The sequence below is a fragment of the Myotis lucifugus genome, unplaced genomic scaffold, assembly GCF_000147115.1.
Source record: "Myotis lucifugus unplaced genomic scaffold, Myoluc2.0 scaffold_0, whole genome shotgun sequence".
NCBI classification, from domain to species: domain Eukaryota; kingdom Metazoa; phylum Chordata; class Mammalia; order Chiroptera; family Vespertilionidae; genus Myotis; species Myotis lucifugus.
Window position 1 is genome coordinate 28,213,302 of NW_005871048.1, and position 19,527 is coordinate 28,232,828.

Here is a 19,527-nt window from a genome sequence, read left to right on the forward strand (position 1 = left end):
GGGTCGGGTGATGCCCCATGTCACAGATGAGCGGCTGAGTCTCGGGGTTCCCGCTGGAGGGCGCCGTGGGGTCGGGGTGATGCCCCATGTCACAGATGAGGCGGCTGAGTCTCGGGGTTTCCCGCTGGAGGGCGCCCGTGGGGTCGGGGTGATGCCCCCCATGTCACAGATGAGGCGGCTGTCTCGGGGTTCCCCGCTGGAGGGCGCCCGTGGGGCGGGGTGATGCCCCCATTCCACAGATGAGGCGGCTGAGGCTCGGGGTCATTAACCCGGAGAAGTGAAGTGGGAATTAGCGCGCAGACTCCGCGCCGCCCGCCCGCGTGTGCCGGTCCCTGACGCCCTGTGTTGTGTTCTCTCCGCAGATGACGACAACTGCGAGGACGGCTTCCACACCATCCCTTCGGGGCGGCATGAATACGCCTTCAGCTTCGAGCTTCCACAGACGTAAGTATGAGAAGGAACAGGCGCTTTTCATAGACATCCATCATTTTAAACTTAAAATTATTCTAAGGTTAAATGTTTTTAGTTAAAAAAAAACCCTTTTCATGACTGAATCTTGCGAGAGGAAAACAATGTGCTAAAAAAAAGCTATTTTATAATGTAGTGTGGCAAAATTATAGAAAGCAAAGCTTCATTCTTAGTACTCTGCCTCACGAATGATGAGGTTTTTAAAACCTGAATCAGAGTTCATTTAACGTGAGTTGAAGGTGCTAGTCAAATAGTTACGCCCTGTATGCCTAGTTGACCATCAGTTATTAGCAGAAAAGGTAAGACATAGCAGGTCACAGTCACTTATAAACACGCCGTCTTCCTCCTTTTCTGCTGATGCCAACCGGCAGCGGTGAGCTGAGCCCATCAGCGCGTTGGGCACGTCCCGACTCCAGGAGCGAGGGGCTTTGTGCTTTGGATCTGAGCAAAGAGCTATGGAGAAGGTCACCAGGAGACATGATGACTTGGACTTAAAAGGAAGCATCCTTCAGAGATACGTTCACATAAGGATTGGGATCTAACAGGAAAAGGAGATGGAAAAGGGGCATAATCTTAATGTAGTAAAAGATTGTTAGGAGAGATTATTCAGTGTTTTTAAAATAATGCCTTTAAGAGATTATCCTGACAGGCAAAGTGGGACTTGTGGTCATTGTTTTGGAGGATAAACTTACAAGAGAAATTTATCAAGTGCCAAATGTACATAATTTTATATCTTATCTGTAAAGCACTCATTTAAAATAAACTCTAAAAGACTAGCAAAATATTGCATTTTATTTCTCTGTGCTATGCAAATTAATGCAAGACTCTAAAATAGATAGCCAATATGACAAGCACTTTATTCATTGACTATAGGATATTCACAATCTGTTTTTGCAAATTCTTGATTAGACATAAATTTTCTATCCAACTACTCATTCTTATCTAAGTTAGCACTCTGCCTTGTAAATAACTGAAAACCAGGCATTTTTCTAATGAAATTATGAGAAAGAGACTAAACTCACTAAAATAAAATCTTTCACAAGTAATAAAACTGGCAAAATTGCAAGTTCTGATTCCCTTGATACAGGTCAGTAGAAATGTTTCTTTTTCTTTAAGCCTATAGTAAAGTTTGAAAACAGCCAAAAAGGAAACATGAGGACACTGGGAAATATAAAACTTTTTTAGTATTTCAGTGGACTTTATGAAATGTGAAATTTTTGAAACTATAATGACTGTTCTAGGCCTTTTCTAGACCTTCTTAATTAGTTGCTATAAAAAGAGATACTAATTCCTGGCAAATGAATAGTGGAGCACTGTAGGGAATTTGGTCTGAATATTTAACCAGTGTCTATAATTTCTCAATAGAAATAAACCATTCTTAACTTTATTTTTAAATTAAGTTCTTGACCTTTTCAAGAATTATTCACTTCCAGTTTTTCATAATTTTGCCACCAACATTAAAAGTAGCTTCTTTATTTAAAGAGATTGTATACTTCTTGTTTCTTTAAGCAAAATTTCTATAATGTTTACCAACTATTTGTTCTATTTGGAAACAAGATTTTTCCCCAATGACTTATCCCTTTGGAAATTTTTAAAAATCATGTTTGATACCTCACTGGTATATAAACAGTACAATATATTAACACTTCTATGATAATCTGTGTAATTATTAGAAAGAGGTATAATATTAATATATTGACCTTTATATTCTACACAGACCACTTGCTACCTCATTCGAAGGCCGACATGGCAGTGTGCGCTATTGGGTGAAAGCCGAATTGCACAGGCCTTGGCTTCTACCAGTAAAATTAAAGAAGGAATTTACAGTCTTTGAGCATATAGATATCAACACTCCTTCATTACTGGTAAGAATTGACTGAATTCTTCATTCTTTGTTTTGGCATACCAATACTAAAGAATAATCACCTAAACTTAAACTGTAATTTTATCATTTTAAAATAGTGGCTTTATTTTAAAATTTAAAAAAATATTAATTATTTTTAAAAATAGTCAAGGGCACACACACTAATGAAGAATATGATCGTATTTCCTGATACTGTAATTAACATTAAATAAATGTTAAAAGTAAGACTAGCATATGGTATGAAATATCTCTTACTCAGAAGAAACAGCAGTAAAAAAACATAAATCTGTTCCCTGCATAATTGTAGTAGAAGAGGAGCAGTAGTATTAATTATTATTTTAACATAATATCACTTACTTTGAAAATACCATAATGAATCATTTGTATTGCTTTGCATTATTCCAATGTAGGGATGTCAAACGATGGGGAGATTATCACTTTTTTCAAAAAATTTAATTTCATCTTAAATGAAATCCTTCTTAATTGTATTTTTTCACAAGATTCAAATTTAACTTCAAAAACATTAATTGGTTTAAACAAATGATAACATCTTTAAGCAAATAAGAATTTTTAAAATGTGCAGTTTTCCCTTTTTTACACAATTTAAGGCAGTTTAATAAACTGGAATGTGGAAAGGGTTTTTTGTTTGTTTGTTGGGTGGGTTTTTAATTAATATATATAATGTGGGCTAAAATGATGTTTATGGTGTTAAGCCCTGCACCCTTTTTTCTTAATTGCATAGAAACTTATATAAAACAAAAATAATTCAGAGCCATTGGGTTAGTAAAAAAGTAAAATATATATATATATATATATATATTTTTCTATATATAGATATGCATGTATACATATACATATATATATATTTGGCTACCAACAAAAAGCAGCACTGCTTTTAATTTTTAATTCTCTAAGAATTTAGATTGTATTTTAAAACATTTTATTACTCTGCCAACTCATACATTGATCTTTTTGTCTAAATTTATTTCTTACAGTCACCCCAAGCAGGCACAAAAGAAAAGACTCTCTGTTGCTGGTTCTGTACCTCAGGCCCAATATCCTTAAGTGCCAAAATCGAAAGGAAGGGCTATACCCCAGGTACGTATGAAGTGGATTCCCACAAAAAACAATCTTTTTTCACTTAGCTTTTGTGTTTAAATTTATAGTATTTCTACTAAATGCAAACATGATATAGCATTATTTGGTAAAATAACATAAGCTGTGCTTATCCAGTTTTCTTTCATAAATTGAAATGTAGTCTCCTTTACTCCTATTTTTTCATTTATTGATTTTTTTTTGTTTTTAGAAAGAGAGAGAAACATCGATTTCTTGTTCCACATATTTATGCATTCATTGGTTGCCTGTTGTATGTACCCTGACTGGGGATGGAACCCACAACCTTGGCATATCGGGGCAATGCTCTAACCAACTGAGCTACCCAGCCAGGGCCCTCTCCTTTTTTAAAGAGCTACTGAAGAATCTACATTAGTTTTGGGGATTTTGTTTGTTTTGTTTTGTTTTCTTAACAGATGATTTTTCCCTCTCTAGGTGAATCAATTCAGATATTTGCTGAGGTTGAGAACTGCTCTTCCCGAATGGTGGTGCCAAAGGCAGCCATTTACCAAACACAGGCCTTCTATGCCAAAGGGAAAATGAAGGAAGTAAAGCAGCTTGTGGCTAACTTGCGTGGGGAATCCTTATCATCTGGAAAAACAGAGACATGGAATGGCAAGTTGCTGAAAATTCCACCCGTTTCTCCATCTATCCTCGACTGTAGTATAATCCGTGTAGAATATTCACTAATGGTATGTATAAATTTAAGGGGTTTTATTTAAGTCTTAAAATCACAAGGATATCATTTTGTCTTATATCCAAGATTTGATATTTGTATTCCATATAATATATATACAAATAAATATAAGTCTTTATATAGTTTGCATTTTTATTATTTTATATGTATGTGATTGTATTATAAGGTTATTATGCATATGGATATGGATAAACTTTTCTTGTATATCATATGCATATAAGTAAAAAAATGAAGTAAATGAGGACCTCAGATAACATTAAAACTGGGTTATTAGTTTTTTGAAAGGAAATAATACTTGGCATTCTAAACCTAGCGTCTCCTTTTACTCTTTTAGGTATATGTGGATATTCCTGGAGCTATGGATTTATTTCTTAATTTGCCTCTTGTCATCGGTACCATTCCTCTACATCCATTTGGTAGCAGAACCTCAAGTGTAAGCAGTCAGTGTAGCATGAATATGAACTGGCTTGGTTTATCCCTACCTGAAAGACCTGAAGGTAATTTGATATAATGTATATCTAACTTTAATCTCCTATAATTTTCAAGAACATAATCTCATATTTACGATTAAACTTTTGTCTATACCTAAAAATGAGTATATATGTCCCTAATGTTAGATTTAAAACCTAATCCCCCTAGTTTTGAACACAAAACAAATAATTATTTTACTTTGATATTTCTTTTTAATATCTATTATTCTGTGTATTTTGACATGCATCAGAACATGCTGTTCGAATTGCGTGTATCTTTTTCCTTCAGCACCACCCAGCTATGCAGAAGTGGTCACAGAGGAACAAAGGCGGAACAATCTTGCTCCAGTGAATGCCTGTGATGACTTTGAGAGAGCATTTCAAGGACCACTGTTCGCATATATCCAGGAGTTTCGATTCTTGCCTCCACCTCTTTATTCAGAGGTAAGCATCAACTCCTCAAGTATAAAATGGGCTGGCTGTCTTGCATTGCAGACTTTTTAAAAATACAGTTAGTTTTTTATTATGATAATTTAGAAAAACATAATTTAAAAACACAGATTAAAGATTAGATTAGAGTTGTCAATATTTACTAAGTAGGACTGTTCACTTCTATTGGTGAAATAAAGATAATGATCTCACATCATGCTTTTCAAAATGCCAGTTAAAGGAATAATTTACATTTTAAAGCATCTATAGAACTGCCATTTTGCAAGCATTGATTAATAGATAGAATTTATCTTATCCTTTTCCAATTTAATTCTTGTATATTTTAACATTCTCAGCCATGAGGGAAAATAACATTTGCAATAACATTTTAAACCACATTTCTACACTGTTAGATTATTTTTATTCATTTCATATTGATGACAATTAAGCCCTTACATTAATGAAACATGGCCCTTGCCAAAACCGGTTTGGCTCAGTGGATAAAGCGTCGACCTGCGGGCTGAAAGGTCCCGGGTTCGATTCCGGTCAAGGGCATGTACGTTGGTTGCGGGCACACCCCCAGTAGGAGATGTGCAGGAGGCAGCTGGTCGATGATTCTCTCTCATCAATGTTTCTATCCCTCTCCCTTCCTCTCTGTAAAAAATCAATAAAATATAAAAAACAAACAAAAAAAAACATGGCCCTTAGTGGGAAAAACAAACGTAGCAGCGAAGTATTATATAACAATTAGAAAGGAATGTACAGTTCATTTGAGAATCAGCGTATTGGGCCCTGGGAATCGAGGGGCTTCCCTGAGAAAAATGATTAAAAGCAGTACTCCTCAAAAGGTAGGGTAGTTCAGGTATGAAAGCAAACAGCCAGTGCAAAAAAAAGAACAGCATGTGCAAAGGCAAGTAACTAAAAGGTGTGGGGGATGCAGCAATTTCAGTATACTTCAGAATGCATATATACAAAGTACATGTTTTGAGGGGCTTTAAAGTTAGTCTTGATACCAATATAAAGCCAAATAATTTTGTAAATCACTGCAATTAGCTTTTTCCTTTTGGTTACTGTAATTTAAACAGCTATTTTATAATGAAATGTTACTCCCAAATAAGACATAAAAGGGATGTTTCACTCTTCAACAAATTGTCCTCCTCATGTTCCCCCCCAACACCATGACTGGAAGAGTCAATTTTAATTTTCTTTTGGATCTAGCCAATATGACATGCACTTTATTCATTGATTATAGGATATTCACAATCTGTTTTTGCAAATTCTTGATTAGACATAAATTTTCTATCCAACTATTCCTATTCATAAAATTTTCTATTAAATGCTAAAAATGTTCTCCCTCTTGTTACAGATTTTGTTACTACGTTTTTATTCAGACATTGCTGTCTTGCTTATTATTAAGTCAGTTGTTTCTCGTTGGATCTGAGGCTTCTTCACTGTCCAGGCATTTTAAAAGAATGGCAATCTAAAGATCTACTTTTAAGTAATTTGTCATAAAATTCTTCCTCCTTTTAAAAATGAACCAAATAGAATTAAAAACTTTTAAAACACTAAATTGGTTCATGTTGTGATTTAATTAACATCTAGTCACATAGAGGGGAGCTTAAAAAGCTATTTTTACTTTTTTTCCTCTTTAAAGGATAGTTATTAAAAGAAAGAAAAGTTATTTAGCTTTTTTTCTTCAAAAATGGGTTTTGCCTAAAGTGTCTGAGGCACTTTGGATTTGTCCTACGTGTGAATGCAAGTAAATAGGTCTTATCCAAAAGGTCTTTCAGTAAAAGAAATGTATTAAACCCAATAATTTGCCTTCCTGTGCCCTTTCCTTTATACCTGAGAGGCAACAAAAATGCATTCACGTTTATTAAACGTATGTGTATATGAAAGTCACTCCAAAGATAGAAAAGGTGGGAAGCCCCTCTATCTCTGGTGGGTTCAGCATTACTATTTCTTAATATACACTATTCCTGGGCCCTTTCTGAAGTTTTATACCCAAGAGTTACCAAGAATATTGTTTACACAACTGCATTCTTCCTAAAGCCTACAGAAGAGATTTTTTTTTTAAAGTATAAAAGAGATACTTTACAAAAGGATATCATTGCTATAGAGATGTTTTACATTGTATTTGAGTCTTAAGTACTAGTACGTGCTAAGTAAAACTCCATTCACTGGTAAAATTTAACCATTCGCTTTTGTGAAAGAACTATTCAGGCATATTTTTATGAATGTTGTTATTAATCTAATAATTGCATGTCAGGCACTTTAAATAATACTAATACCCTTTCCTCCCCATATTAGCTACGTATGTTCTTTCTAATTAGGTTCATCAACTAATACTCAAAATCTTAGTCATTTGCTACATTCTTACTAGACCTTATCAAATAACTTTGAATTTTTTTTCTCTTTTAAGATTGATCCAAATCCTGATCAGTCAGCAGATGATAGACCATCCTGCCCCTCGCGTTGAAGGAACATGTGGTTAAATCAAGTTGATGTGAATTCCAAACTGTATCTCTTCCCAGCTGAGGACAGAGAAGTATCTTGGAGACACGTTTTCAGAGGAAGTGGAGTTGCTTTTGCCCAGAAAAATGGCAAATACGTGAAACAACCAGTGATCATGCTTTAGAAGCCTATAGCAACATTCTGGGACTGCTCCAACATGCTTGAAGATCTAAGCTTTTCTTCTTTAAAACTGGCACATACCAAGAGCAGTCGTCTTAGCCTATGGTCATACGTGTCAAGACACCACGTTATAAAGAGGGATGATTTCCTTCTTTTGATTTGAAAATTTGCACATGCTCAATGCTTACATTGTGCAGTTCAATGTCACTACAGCTTTTTTTTTTTCCATTAATGCCAGACTCTCGATATTCATATAAAACTTGTTTGTGATCAGCACAACAAGGAACAAAAGAAAGCTTTGAAAAAAACTTTAAGATGAAAAAAACGCACTGACATTTTTTTTTATTTAATATAGCCTGGACTTTACCTGCGTATGCACATGCTCAGAATTGTCCTACTAGGCTGACCATGTATCACCTCTTCAGCTTGGATCCTATTGTGGATTTATTTACAAACATCAAATGCCTTCAAGCCAATCCTTCTTGCTGTATGTTTTGCAGCCTACTGTAGTAGATACGCAACAGATATGTGGGAAAAGAGATAAGAGGAGGAAGCTAATAAGAGACTGTCAAGATTGTATACCTTCTTGGTTTCTTTTAAGAATTTGTTGCCTTTCTACTATTACAGCAAAGCAGCATTTTGTTACTGACTGCCTAAAATCACTTAATCTCAGGTGAACGCATCACTTGCCAAACTGTTGGAATGCTATTTTGTGTTTTGTTGCACTGTTATTTTTTCGTTTGTTTGGTTGGCTTTTTGGAGAGGGAATTTGGAAAAGGGACATACACAAAAGTGATAACCCACCCGCATTTACTTTTTATCATTACATATAAGAAGAAACTAGAAGAGCTAAGAATGGAATAAAGAAAGGCAGTATGGCAGGCACCAGCAAAGAGTTAAGGGCTGTGCTCTTAAAAATTACTGTTATTTTTTTGTTTGTTTTAAAAAAGTATGGAAGTTTTCCAGTCACAAGAGGAGGAGAAAATACATTTATTTTTATACACAGTTACTTAATTACCTCCAAACACATATGTTGGAAATCATTTTTGCTGGTGCAGAGTATTTTATGAGCAGGAAGGAATATCAGGTTATGATTAGAGAGCTCAGTTTATACATTTTTTATCCTGCTCAAGATCTACAAAGCTTGAAAACCTGTTCTAAAAGTGTATACCTTCAAAATTATAAATACTAGAATATATGCTGGAATAATAAATGTTCTATATTTTTGTTTTTGTTTTTTAATGGAAATCTTTTTTTTTCATTACCTAAAGAACATTTTGCTAAACATGAAAAATCACTGACTTTGAGTATATGTAGATAAGATAGGGAAATTATTACATCAGTAAATTATAGTTTATATTAAAGATAATTGACAGTTGGCTCATAACAAATATACCAGCATTCATGGTGACACTTAAAACAGCATTTTCTGAGTATACTCAGAAAATTGTCTTACTTTAGAAGGAATTCAGCTCTGGTGTTTTTAGTGAAAATCAGCATCTCTGATGTTACAACATATGTGTGAAATGGGTGTTACATCTATCCTGCCATTTAACCCCACAGTTAAGGTGACTGAAAAATAATAGTAACTCTGGCTTGGTGCTTGACCTGGTTAATACTGTCTTAAAGCTTCATACAAAACAAATAGGCTTTTCCATAAGTGGCCTTTAAGAAAACATGGAAGACAATTCATGTTTGAAAAATGCTGACAGGGTGAAGAAAGCCCAATGTAAAAATGAATCGCGTTTTAAGTGATTCAGTTAAAGGGTTTGGGCTCCCGTAGCAAACTAATACTAGATAATAAGGAAATGGGGGTGAAATATTTTTTTATTATTGTTAAATCATTTTGTGAATGTCCCCCTCAAAAAAAGCTAATGGAATATTTGGCATAAAGGGCATTTGGTGGTTTTATTTTTGTTTGGGGAGGGGGGTTGTCAGAAAATCCCTTTTCTTTTTTATGTCTAACTTCTAGGGAACAATTGTTGATATGCATAGTATTGGAATACTTATCACCATATACTCATAACACATGAAAGCAAGAATGACCAATATTCTGGCAATTGGCACTAGGTCACGAAATAAAATATGATAAAATCCTAATTATATAAAACTTTATAAAATAAAGTTTTGTTTTCCCCATTAAAGTATTTCTTTTTTATTTAGAGGCATTACTTTACTCTTTCCTAAATATTGGTCAATTTCTGACATAAGACGTGAGGGTTCACATTTGTATTCCAGTATTCAAGATAGATTCCTGATTTTTCTATTAGGAAAAGTAAAATCCAAAATGTTAGCAAAACAAAGTGCAATATTAAATGTTTGCTTTATAGATTATACTCTATGGCTGTTTGTAATTTTTTTTTTCCTTTTTTATTTGGTGCTGAATATGTCCTTGTAGGCTCTGTTTTAAGAAAACAATATGTGGGAAATGATTTGATTTTTCCTATTGCTCTTCCTTGTGGAAAATAAAGTGTTTTGTTTTTTTCTTTTTTGTAAAATTGTTTGGAGATTTATTTGAATCAATCATATTAGTATCATACATGCAAACACTTAGGACTACAATTAAAACTCAAGCCATTCTTGGTAAGATTTGTTTCTAGACTCACTAAAGAAAATTTCTTAAGGCTTAAAGGAATTTTGAATACTACTTACTGTTTTACTTAGTAAGTCATTAAGTTATGGATACTTCCTTATAAAACTTGTCATATATATGAACCAAACTTAACCAGGTAAAGTACTTTACTTAGATACCAATTCCCTCTCACTGTGATATGTCCAAGTTTCTAGTATTTCAATAAAATTGGACAGGTACATGCAAAAAAAAATGAAAACAAGACCATCAACTTATACCATACACAAGAATAAACTCAAAATGGATAAAAGATTTAAATGTAAGTCATAAAACCATAAAAATCCTTGAAAACAGCCAGCAAAATCTGACATCTCTAGTATTTTTTGCCCATATATCTAGGGCCAGGGAAACAGGAGAAAATAAACAAATGCGACTACATCAAAATAAAAAGCTGCACAGCAGCAAAAGAAACCATCAACAAAAAGGAAAGGGAAGCCTATTGTATGGGAGAACACTCTAATAAGGGGTTAATATAAAATATCAGGAAATCATATTACTTAACAAAAGGAAGACAATCCAATTAAAAAATGGGCAGAGGACCTAAATAGACACTTCTCCAAAGTGGACATGTAGATGTCCAAGAGACGTGAAAAAATGCTCTAAATCACTAGTCATCGTGAGAGATGCAAATTAAAACCACAATGAAGTAATCACTTCAACCTGTCAGAATGGCTACCATCAACAAATGACAAGTGCTGGCGAGGATGTGGAGAAAAGGGAGCTCCAGGTACACTGCTGGTGGGAATGCAGACTGATGCAGCCATTATGGAAAACAGTATGGAGTTTCCTCAAAAAATTAAAATATGGAACTGCCATTTGACCCAGTGATACCACTTCTAGGAATATATCCTAAGAAACCTGAAACACCAATCAGAAAGAATATATACACTCCTGTGTTCATTGCAGCACAATATACAATAGCTAAGATCTGGAAACAACCCAAGTGCCCATCAGTAGTTGAGTGGATAAAGAAGCTGCAATATATTTACACCAGGGGATACTATGCAGCATCGAAGAAGGATCTCTTGCCCTTTGCGAAAGCATGGAGGGACCTGGAGAGTATTATGCTAAGCAAAATAAGCCAGTCAGAGAAAGATAAGATCACATGATCTCATTCATATGTGGAATCTAAAGAACAAAATAACCTGATGAACAAAGTAGATCCAGAGACATAGAAACATAGAACAGACTGATAAATCCCAGAGGGAAGGTGGGGGGTGGCTGGGAAAAGATTAACCAAAGAACTTATATGCATACTAGAGGCCTGATGCACAAATTCATGCACGTGAGGGGTGGGGGAAGGGACCGCAAGAGATTGGCCGCCGGCCCCAAGGAGGGAGCCAGCCCTGGGAGAGGAGGCGACTGTCGCTGGGCTGGGCACGGAAGGAACCTGGCAGTTCCCGCCTCCCCCACTCCTCCTTCCCTCGCCACCTCGCCGCCACAGAGGTGGGCAGGAGGCCCCCAGGGAAGGGACAAGAGGGGAGCGGGAGCGAGGCAACCCTTGTGTCAAGGTCTGACTTTCAATAGATTGCAGTGAGGGAGTTGCTCTGCTAGGTACGAAACCAAAACCTAGAAGCAGGTCTTTATGAATGGTTTAGCACCAGGGGCCGATGGGGGCCGGCCAGCTGGGGGAGGGGCTGCAGGAGATCGGCTGTGGGAGCGAACTGACCACCAGGAGGAAGCTCCTGCATTGACTGTCTGCCCCCTGGTGGTCAGTGTGCGTCATAGTGACTGGTTGACCAGTTGTTCCAGTCATAATGGTCACTTAGGGCCCAGCGGTTCTCAACCTGTGGGTCGCGACCCTTTTGGGGGTGGAACGACCCTTTCACAGGGGTTGCCTAAGACCATCAGAAAACACATATATAATTACATATTGTTTTTGTGATTAATCACTATGCTTTAATTATGTTCAATTTGTAACAATGAAATTGGGGGTCACCGCAACATGAGGAACTGTATTAAAGGGTCACGGCATTAGGAAGCCTGAGAACCACTGGCTTAGGCTTTTAGATATGTAGACTAGAGGCTCGGTGCATGGATTTCGTGCGGGGAGGGGGGGGGGTCCCTCAGCCCGACCTGTGCCTTCTTGCAATACGGGACCCCTCAGGGGATGTCCTACTGCCAGTTTACGGGCCTAAACCAGCAGTCGGACTTCCCTCTTGCAAACCGGGACACTGCATGCACCAGTGACCATACTTTTCATAGAGATGAAAGGCATCTTGCTGTTGTATGGGCAGCTACATTTTTTTGCCCTGATTATAAAAAGTAGTACATAACCTGATCCTTCTGAGGCAATAGTACCATTTTTCCCATCTTATGGGTGGAAAAACTGAAGCAGAGAGAAGTTAAGTAATTGGCTTTGTCACACAGTTATAAGTTTCAGAATCAGGGCTGACAACAAAATATGCAAGCCAGAGTCCATGCATGTCATTGCTGCATCATCCTGTTTTTTTTGTGTTAGAGTAGCCTTGCCAGGTTTTAAATTTTAAATCTAAGAGACTATTCACAATATATAGGGTAGGGTCCCTAGGCCTGGCCAGCGATCAGGGCTTATCTGTGGGGCAACTGGCAGGGTGATCAGGCGGCCCCCGCTGGCACCCACTTTGGCTGGCAGCCTGGCACTGCCTGTTCTTCAGCCCCTCCCCCCACCAATCGGTAGTTCTGCAGGTCATTCTGCTGTTCGGTCGATTTGCATATTAGGGTTTTATATAGATAGATATGCATAACCCATGGACACAGACAATAGGGTGGTAAGGCCTGGGGCAGGGGTATGAGGGTATGGGAGTAAGCTAGAAGTGGTCAATGGGGAAAAACAAGACATCTGTATACTTTCAATAATAATAAATAAAATTAAAGTTACCATATTATTCTAATCTTATGAAAACACAATTTTTCTAACTTTTAAAACAAAATTTTGAGAAAAAAATCTTTCACAAAGAATGTCTGAATTTTACAGTGATTTGTAATATTAGAAGTACTTTTGGAGTCACATTTAGAATTTTTCTTTTAGTGTTTATACATATACTAGAGGCCCGATGCATGAAATTCTTGCATTCGGGGAGGTCCCTCAGCCCAGACTGCACCCTATCACAGTCCAGGAGCCCTCAGGGGAGGTCCAACTTAGGTCCAGGGGAGCGGGCCTAAGCCGTCAGTCGGATATCCTTAGCATTGCCCTGGAGGCAGGAGAGGCTCCCATCATCACCACTGTGCTCGCCAGCCGTGAGCCCAGCTTCTGGTTAAGTGGCACTCCCCCTGTGGGAGTGCACTGACCACCAGGGGCAGCTTCTGCATTGAGTGCCTGCCCCCTCGTGGTCAGTACACATCATAGCGACCGGTCATTCTGCCATTCGGTCAATTTGCATATTAGCCTTTTATTATATAGGATATGGATGAGCTATCAAGTTGTATATGTGCCTTACTATATGATTCTTCCATATTCTCTAATGTATATACAATGGGGCCTTGACTTACGAGTTTAATTCGTTCCGTGACGGAGCTCGTAACTCAAATTACTCGTATGTCAAATCAATTTTCACCATTACAATGAATGGAATGCGGGGCTGATGTTGTGACATTCACTGTGACGTTCGCTGTGCCAACTAGCGGTGGGGTATCTGAAGCTGGCTCGTAACCCGAATTTTAGCTCGCAATTCAAAGCAAAAAATCGGCCGAGAGACGGCTCGTATCTCAAAAAACTCATTAGTCGGGACACTCATAAGTCAAGGCCCCACTGTATATAAACAAAAATGTATTACAAAGCAGCAGACAAATATGTTTATAATCCACTTCATAGAAGTATACTGTCATTTTTGTTGATTAAATGCAAGTAATCTGCCTTGGCCAATGTGGCTTGGTTGAAACGTCATCCCTTACACCAAAAGGAGGCATGTTCGATTCCCAATAAGGGCATATACCCAGGTTGAGGATTCAATCCCCAGTTGGGGTTTGTATAGGAGGCAACTGATGTTTTTCACATCTACCTTTCTCCCCCTGCTTCTCTACAAAATCATTTTTTTTTTAAAGCAAGCAATCTACCCAACATCCTAATACAATAAGGAATGGGAAGAAGAATGATAACGTCAAAAGGGGAGGCCTAAGTTCTGTGTTCTGTAACTAGAAGTTTCCCTGAACAAGATGTGTGCATTTTGATTTCTTCATTTACAAAGTGGAAAAGTACCTATCCAAAGTTCTTTTCATCTGTCAAGTATGAAGTTATACATCTTTGGATAAAGAAATAAAGCTCTAAGTCAATCATAACATTGAAAATTAACACATTGCTTCTAAATTTACATTAGAATACTTTTAGAATGATTTAAGTACATGTCACAAGTTTAAGAGTGACAGTTATCTGGCTCTGCTTTTGCATTAAATCATCTGTACTTATCAAACTACCCTTGTCATTATGGCCAAGAATGGGTATTTATTAGGATTTTTGATTGTAACAAAGGGAGAAACTCAGACTAGCTTAAGTAAAAAACTATTAACAAGTAATTCTGGGGATAATCTATTAAGCACATTTAGATCCAGAAATCCAAATAATGCCTTGGACACTCACTCTTATCTCTCCTCTGTTTACTTAACACCTTTTTTTCATATTAGCTTTATTCTTTCATGTTAGATGGGCCAGGAAAGGTGACCCAGCTTTTATAGATCACGGAAGAAATGCCATCTGGAGTCCCCAAGTCACTTGTTTGGGGACATTCTGAGTGATCAATATGTAGGTCATGTTTCATGCCACATAGAATGGATTTCCCAATAGAAAGAGTTCTATTTCCAGAAGAAAAGAGAAAAGCGGTCACTACATTCTTGCTATTTCAAGTATTGTCCAAACCAAGAGTAGTGCCATCACTACTAAGATTAAAAATCTATACTAATAAAAGGGGAATATACTAATTAGACCAGATAGACTGGACGTCTTCTGGATGTCCTTCCGGATGTCCTTTCAGACAAAGCCATGGTGGTGGGGGCTGAGGCAGGGGCTGTTAGGGGCGATCAGGCCAGCAGGAGAGAGCATTTAGGGGCAATCAGGCCAGCAGGGGAGATCAGGCAGGCAGGCAGAGGAGGTTAGGGGCAATCAGGAAGGCAGAGGAGGTTAGGGGCAATCAGGCAGACAGAGGTGGTAGGGGCAATCAGGCAGGCAGGCAGAGTGGTCAAACTCCCTGTCGAATGGACAATTTGCATATAAGGCTTTTATTATATAGAACTAGAGGCACAGTGCACGAAATTCATGCATGGGTAGGGTCTCTAGCGGCTGCCAGCTGCCGGCTGCTGGCCGGGGCCTCCCTTCCCCAGCTGCTGGCTGCCGGCTGGGGCCTTCCTTCATTCCGCATCGCCCCCCTGGTGGTCATCGCACGAACTCCCAGTCAGTCGAACTCCTGAGGGGACACTTTGCATATTGGCTTTTATATATGTAGATAGATAGTTTAAAAAGCAAATGTTCATTTTCCATAGCACTAAGTGTTGTGCGTACCCTGAGAAAATCAGAATTAAATTAATCACATTTTCAGGCGTCTTATACCATTTTGCCATTTGCCATTGCTAGATCCTTCAGGGTAATGATAATAGCTATTAGTTCTTTTTCCATACATCTCTCTACATATTTTCTCAAATAAATCATTTATTTCCTTAGCTTCAATTATCAACCCAATGATAATGATTCAAATACCCATTATTGCCTCTCCTACTTTTTCTCGTCTCCTTGCCCTTATTCTCTATGACAGTGGTCGGCAAACTGGCCCCTTGAGTGTGGCTCTTCCACAAAATACCACGTGCGGGTGCACACGTACAGTGTGATTGAAACTTTGTGGCCCATGCCACGGGGCCAAAGAGCCGCATGTGGCTCGCGAGCCGCGGTTTGCCAACCACTGCTCTATGACATTACAGACATTTTACTCAGTAAGTTCTCCAAGTTCTAAAACTAATTATTTCTAAAATAAACTCCTCATCCTTCCCTATGTACCTAATATCTCCCCCCTTCCCCCATACCTTCCCTCCTTCTGGAATTTTTAATCTCTATTAAAAGAACCAGTCTTTTCACCCATTCACTCCATGCCTCAGTTATGAAATCCTCTCCATGCCAATCAGTTATAAAGTTTCCTCATTCTCTGTAAGGCCTCTAATGGTACCTGGCCTTTTCCCTCCATTCCCATTGCTAACTTCCTGATCTAGGTTTTTATCCTGTCACAGACTTCTTACTTTTTTCCACCCATTCCAAAATCCCATAAAGTTTTCTGGACCACTCCACCCTCATTGATCCCTGCCACTCTGGAGTTTCCTCAGCATTTATTCTACCTCACAGCATTTATTCTAGTTTATGTTCTACTGGTGATGCCTCCCCAGTATTTTGTCCCACTCCACTCCACTCCACTCCACTCCACTCCACTCCACTCCCAATTATCACATGCTGATCCAGCCTGAGAACAGTGAAGATGCTCACAAAAGCCTGGCCAGTGTTGCTCAGTGGTTGAGCCTCGACCTGTGAACCAGCAGGTCACATGCCTAGGTTGATCTCCAGCAGGGGGTGTGCATGAAGCAGCCAATCAATGATTGTCTCTTATCATTGATGTTTCTATCTCTCCCTCTCCATACTTCTCTCTGAAATCAATAAAAATATATGTATTTTAAAAAGATGCTAAAAAAATACTTAGAAATGATTAACATTTGCGCACTGCTGTTTACTGAAAGTGGTCCTCCTCCAATTCATATGTTGAAATCCTAATGCTCAAGCAACTATCTTAAGAATCTTAAGATAGGGTCTTTAGAAGAGAAATAAGGGTATATGAGATCAAAAGTTTGGGGCTCTAATCTGATAGGACTATGGCTTTAGAAGAAGAGGATTTTCTCTCTCCCCGCCAAGAGAGAAAACAACCCAAGGCAGCCATGTACAAGCGTACAAGTCCGGAAGAGGACTCTCACCAGAACCCAATCATGCTGGCACCTTGATCTCGAAATTCCCAGCCTCCAGAACTGTGAGAAATAAATTTCTGCTGTTTAAGCCAAACAGTCTATCATACTTTTTAAATAAACTTTTTAAAATTACAGTTTACATTCAATATTATGTTGTGTTAGTTTCGGGTTGTAGCATAGTGCTCAGCCGGTCATACACTTTAAAAAAGTGCTTCCCCTGATATTTCTAGTACCCAATGGGCACCATACATTTTAATATTATTGATCATATTTTCTATGCTGTACTATACATTCCTGTGACTGTTTTGTAAGTTTCAATCTGTACTTCTCAATCCCTTCATCTTTTTCAACCACTCACCCCCCACCCCTCGCATCCATCAGTCTGCTCTCTGTATCTATGAGTCTGTTTCTGTTTTGTTTGTTTGTTTATATTGTTCTTTAGATTTCACATGTAAGTTATGTGGACGAAAGGGGCCACATGCTAACCTGACAAGCTCAGGGAAGGCCTGCATGGCAGTCTTGCAAACTCAAAGACCTAAAGTAACCACAAAGGATGGTCTGAAATTAAACTTTAAAAGCAGTTATGGTGGGTAGTCACCTCCTAGGCTGGTATCTTCCCTGACAAGGTCAATCTTTACTTTAACTGAGCTTATTGTCTTTTTGCATCTAAGATAACATATCATTGAAATGTCAGGGTAACATAACTTTCCCTTTTTTCCAGACACCTCAGGGCACAACCAAATGCCCTGGGCGCCAGGACAGATACCACAAATTCCTTCATTGTTATTGTTATCATGTTAATTGTTGACTGTTAACTATCCTGCACCCACCTAAGTATGTGTCTATCATTTTACTTTTTATCCAATCCCTGGGTTTTCCCCACTTTGCTTTCTCCCGTCTCCATAATCTATCACCAATGGATTTCATGTAACCCACCTACGTCCCCCTCCTTTAATGTAAGGTATGAAACAAGGTGAAAAGCCACCATTCTCCAGAGCATTATCTCAATCTGTTGAGATTCTGCTTCCTGGCAATTGTTGACAGTTTGGCTCAAGTAAACTTACAAAAGTTCTTTATAGGTTTGAATGTTTTTACGTGAACAATAAAATCATGTGATATGGCAACCTGCGCTGACAGGCACGGAGAGAAGTTGGTGTTACCAGTACTGCTTTCCTTCTCCTTTTACAATTCAGGTTGTATCCTTGTGAAGAAAAGAGGAGAAAAGCTGCCATACAAAATATCTTTTCTCTATATGAAGTAGCAACCAAAAGGATGATCACAATTAGTGAAGGTTCTTCCTGGCTGTGTAAGTTCTTTAAAAGGTATCTCAGTCCAGTTTTCTATGCCTCCTTCATGTTAATAGTTTTCTTTACTCTGTAACTGTTAGCCATGAGGTATGGATGAGCTAATAAAGAGTACCCCTTAAGCCCTCGATAGTGTAGTTTTGATATGTGGAAACATTCAAGGATGGGCATATGACTCAGTGCTGACCAGAGGGATATAAAAAGAATTTTGTGAGAAAATTCTGGGAAACTTCCTTGTTCTCACCAAAGAGTGGGTATTCTCTCTTCCAGAGGAAGCTGTTGTATGTGGAACTACTTCAGCTGTTTATATACTGCGTAGGAAACAAGGCTAAAAATGACGCAGACACAGAGAGGGGCTGAGCTGGAGCCTTGGTCTGATTACGCCTGAAGCCTGACCTCCCCCTGCACCTTTTGGCTCTGTGAGCTAGTACATTTCCTTCACTGCCAATTTGAGCCTGACTTCAATTACCTGCAACCAGAAACATCTTTCTTACAGACAGGAGAACGAAGCCCATTACAATGAGGAAATTAGTATTCACAGGAGAAAACTCTTCTCACTCTTTGTGTCTCAGTCTGACACCAAATGCTTTTTAGGACGTTTGCCCCTACTCTCCAGTACTGTGTCTGTGAACATCTGGGCACGAACCCGTTTCCTAAGGCTTCCTCTAATCCAAGGATTTAATTTGGAGACAGTATTTGCCACCCATGGGAAGTTATACGTTTATTTTCCCTAAGATGCAGTGCATAAGAAATGTAAATTGACATGGCAAAGACAGTGTTTTCTCTTAATGTAAATCCCTGTGAAGGAAGAAATCGATTGCCCAGATTGTAGGCAGGGACTGCAGTTGTGTGAGACACCGATTGTATATGTTGGAGGGAAATCGCCTGTGCGCGCACCCTCTGTCTGCTAATGACACAGAGGTTCCATCAGAGCCCCTAGAGAAAGTCGCATGCTTTTACTAGGTTGATGTGCAAAACACAGTGCAAAATGTTCTGATGATCTCTAGATT

General features: G+C 38.3%; 1 protein-coding gene across 2 annotated transcripts; it reads left to right on the forward strand.

Annotated features, from left to right (window-relative positions):
* Positions 1 to 288: 288 nt before the first annotated feature.
* ARRDC3 (arrestin domain containing 3) lies at positions 289 to 10,173 on the forward strand. 2 transcript variants are annotated; one of them, XR_002828076.1, is made up of 7 exons: positions 359 to 444; positions 2,186 to 2,333; positions 3,328 to 3,430; positions 3,881 to 4,137; positions 4,477 to 4,639; positions 4,864 to 5,056; positions 7,464 to 10,173. XR_002828076.1 is itself a non-coding variant. In XM_023750012.1 (6 exons), exons 3-6 carry the CDS (start codon positions 3,928 to 3,930, stop codon positions 7,518 to 7,520), a joined length of 585 nt encoding a protein of 194 aa, XP_023605780.1. In that variant the 5' UTR covers positions 289 to 444; positions 3,328 to 3,430; positions 3,881 to 3,927; the 3' UTR covers positions 7,521 to 10,173. The 2 variants fall into 2 exon arrangements, 1 of the variants encoding a protein (XP_023605780.1); XM_023750012.1 differs by lacking the exon at positions 2,186 to 2,333 and having other exon boundaries at positions 289 to 444; positions 4,902 to 5,056.
* The last annotated feature ends 9,354 nt before the right edge of the window (positions 10,174 to 19,527 follow it).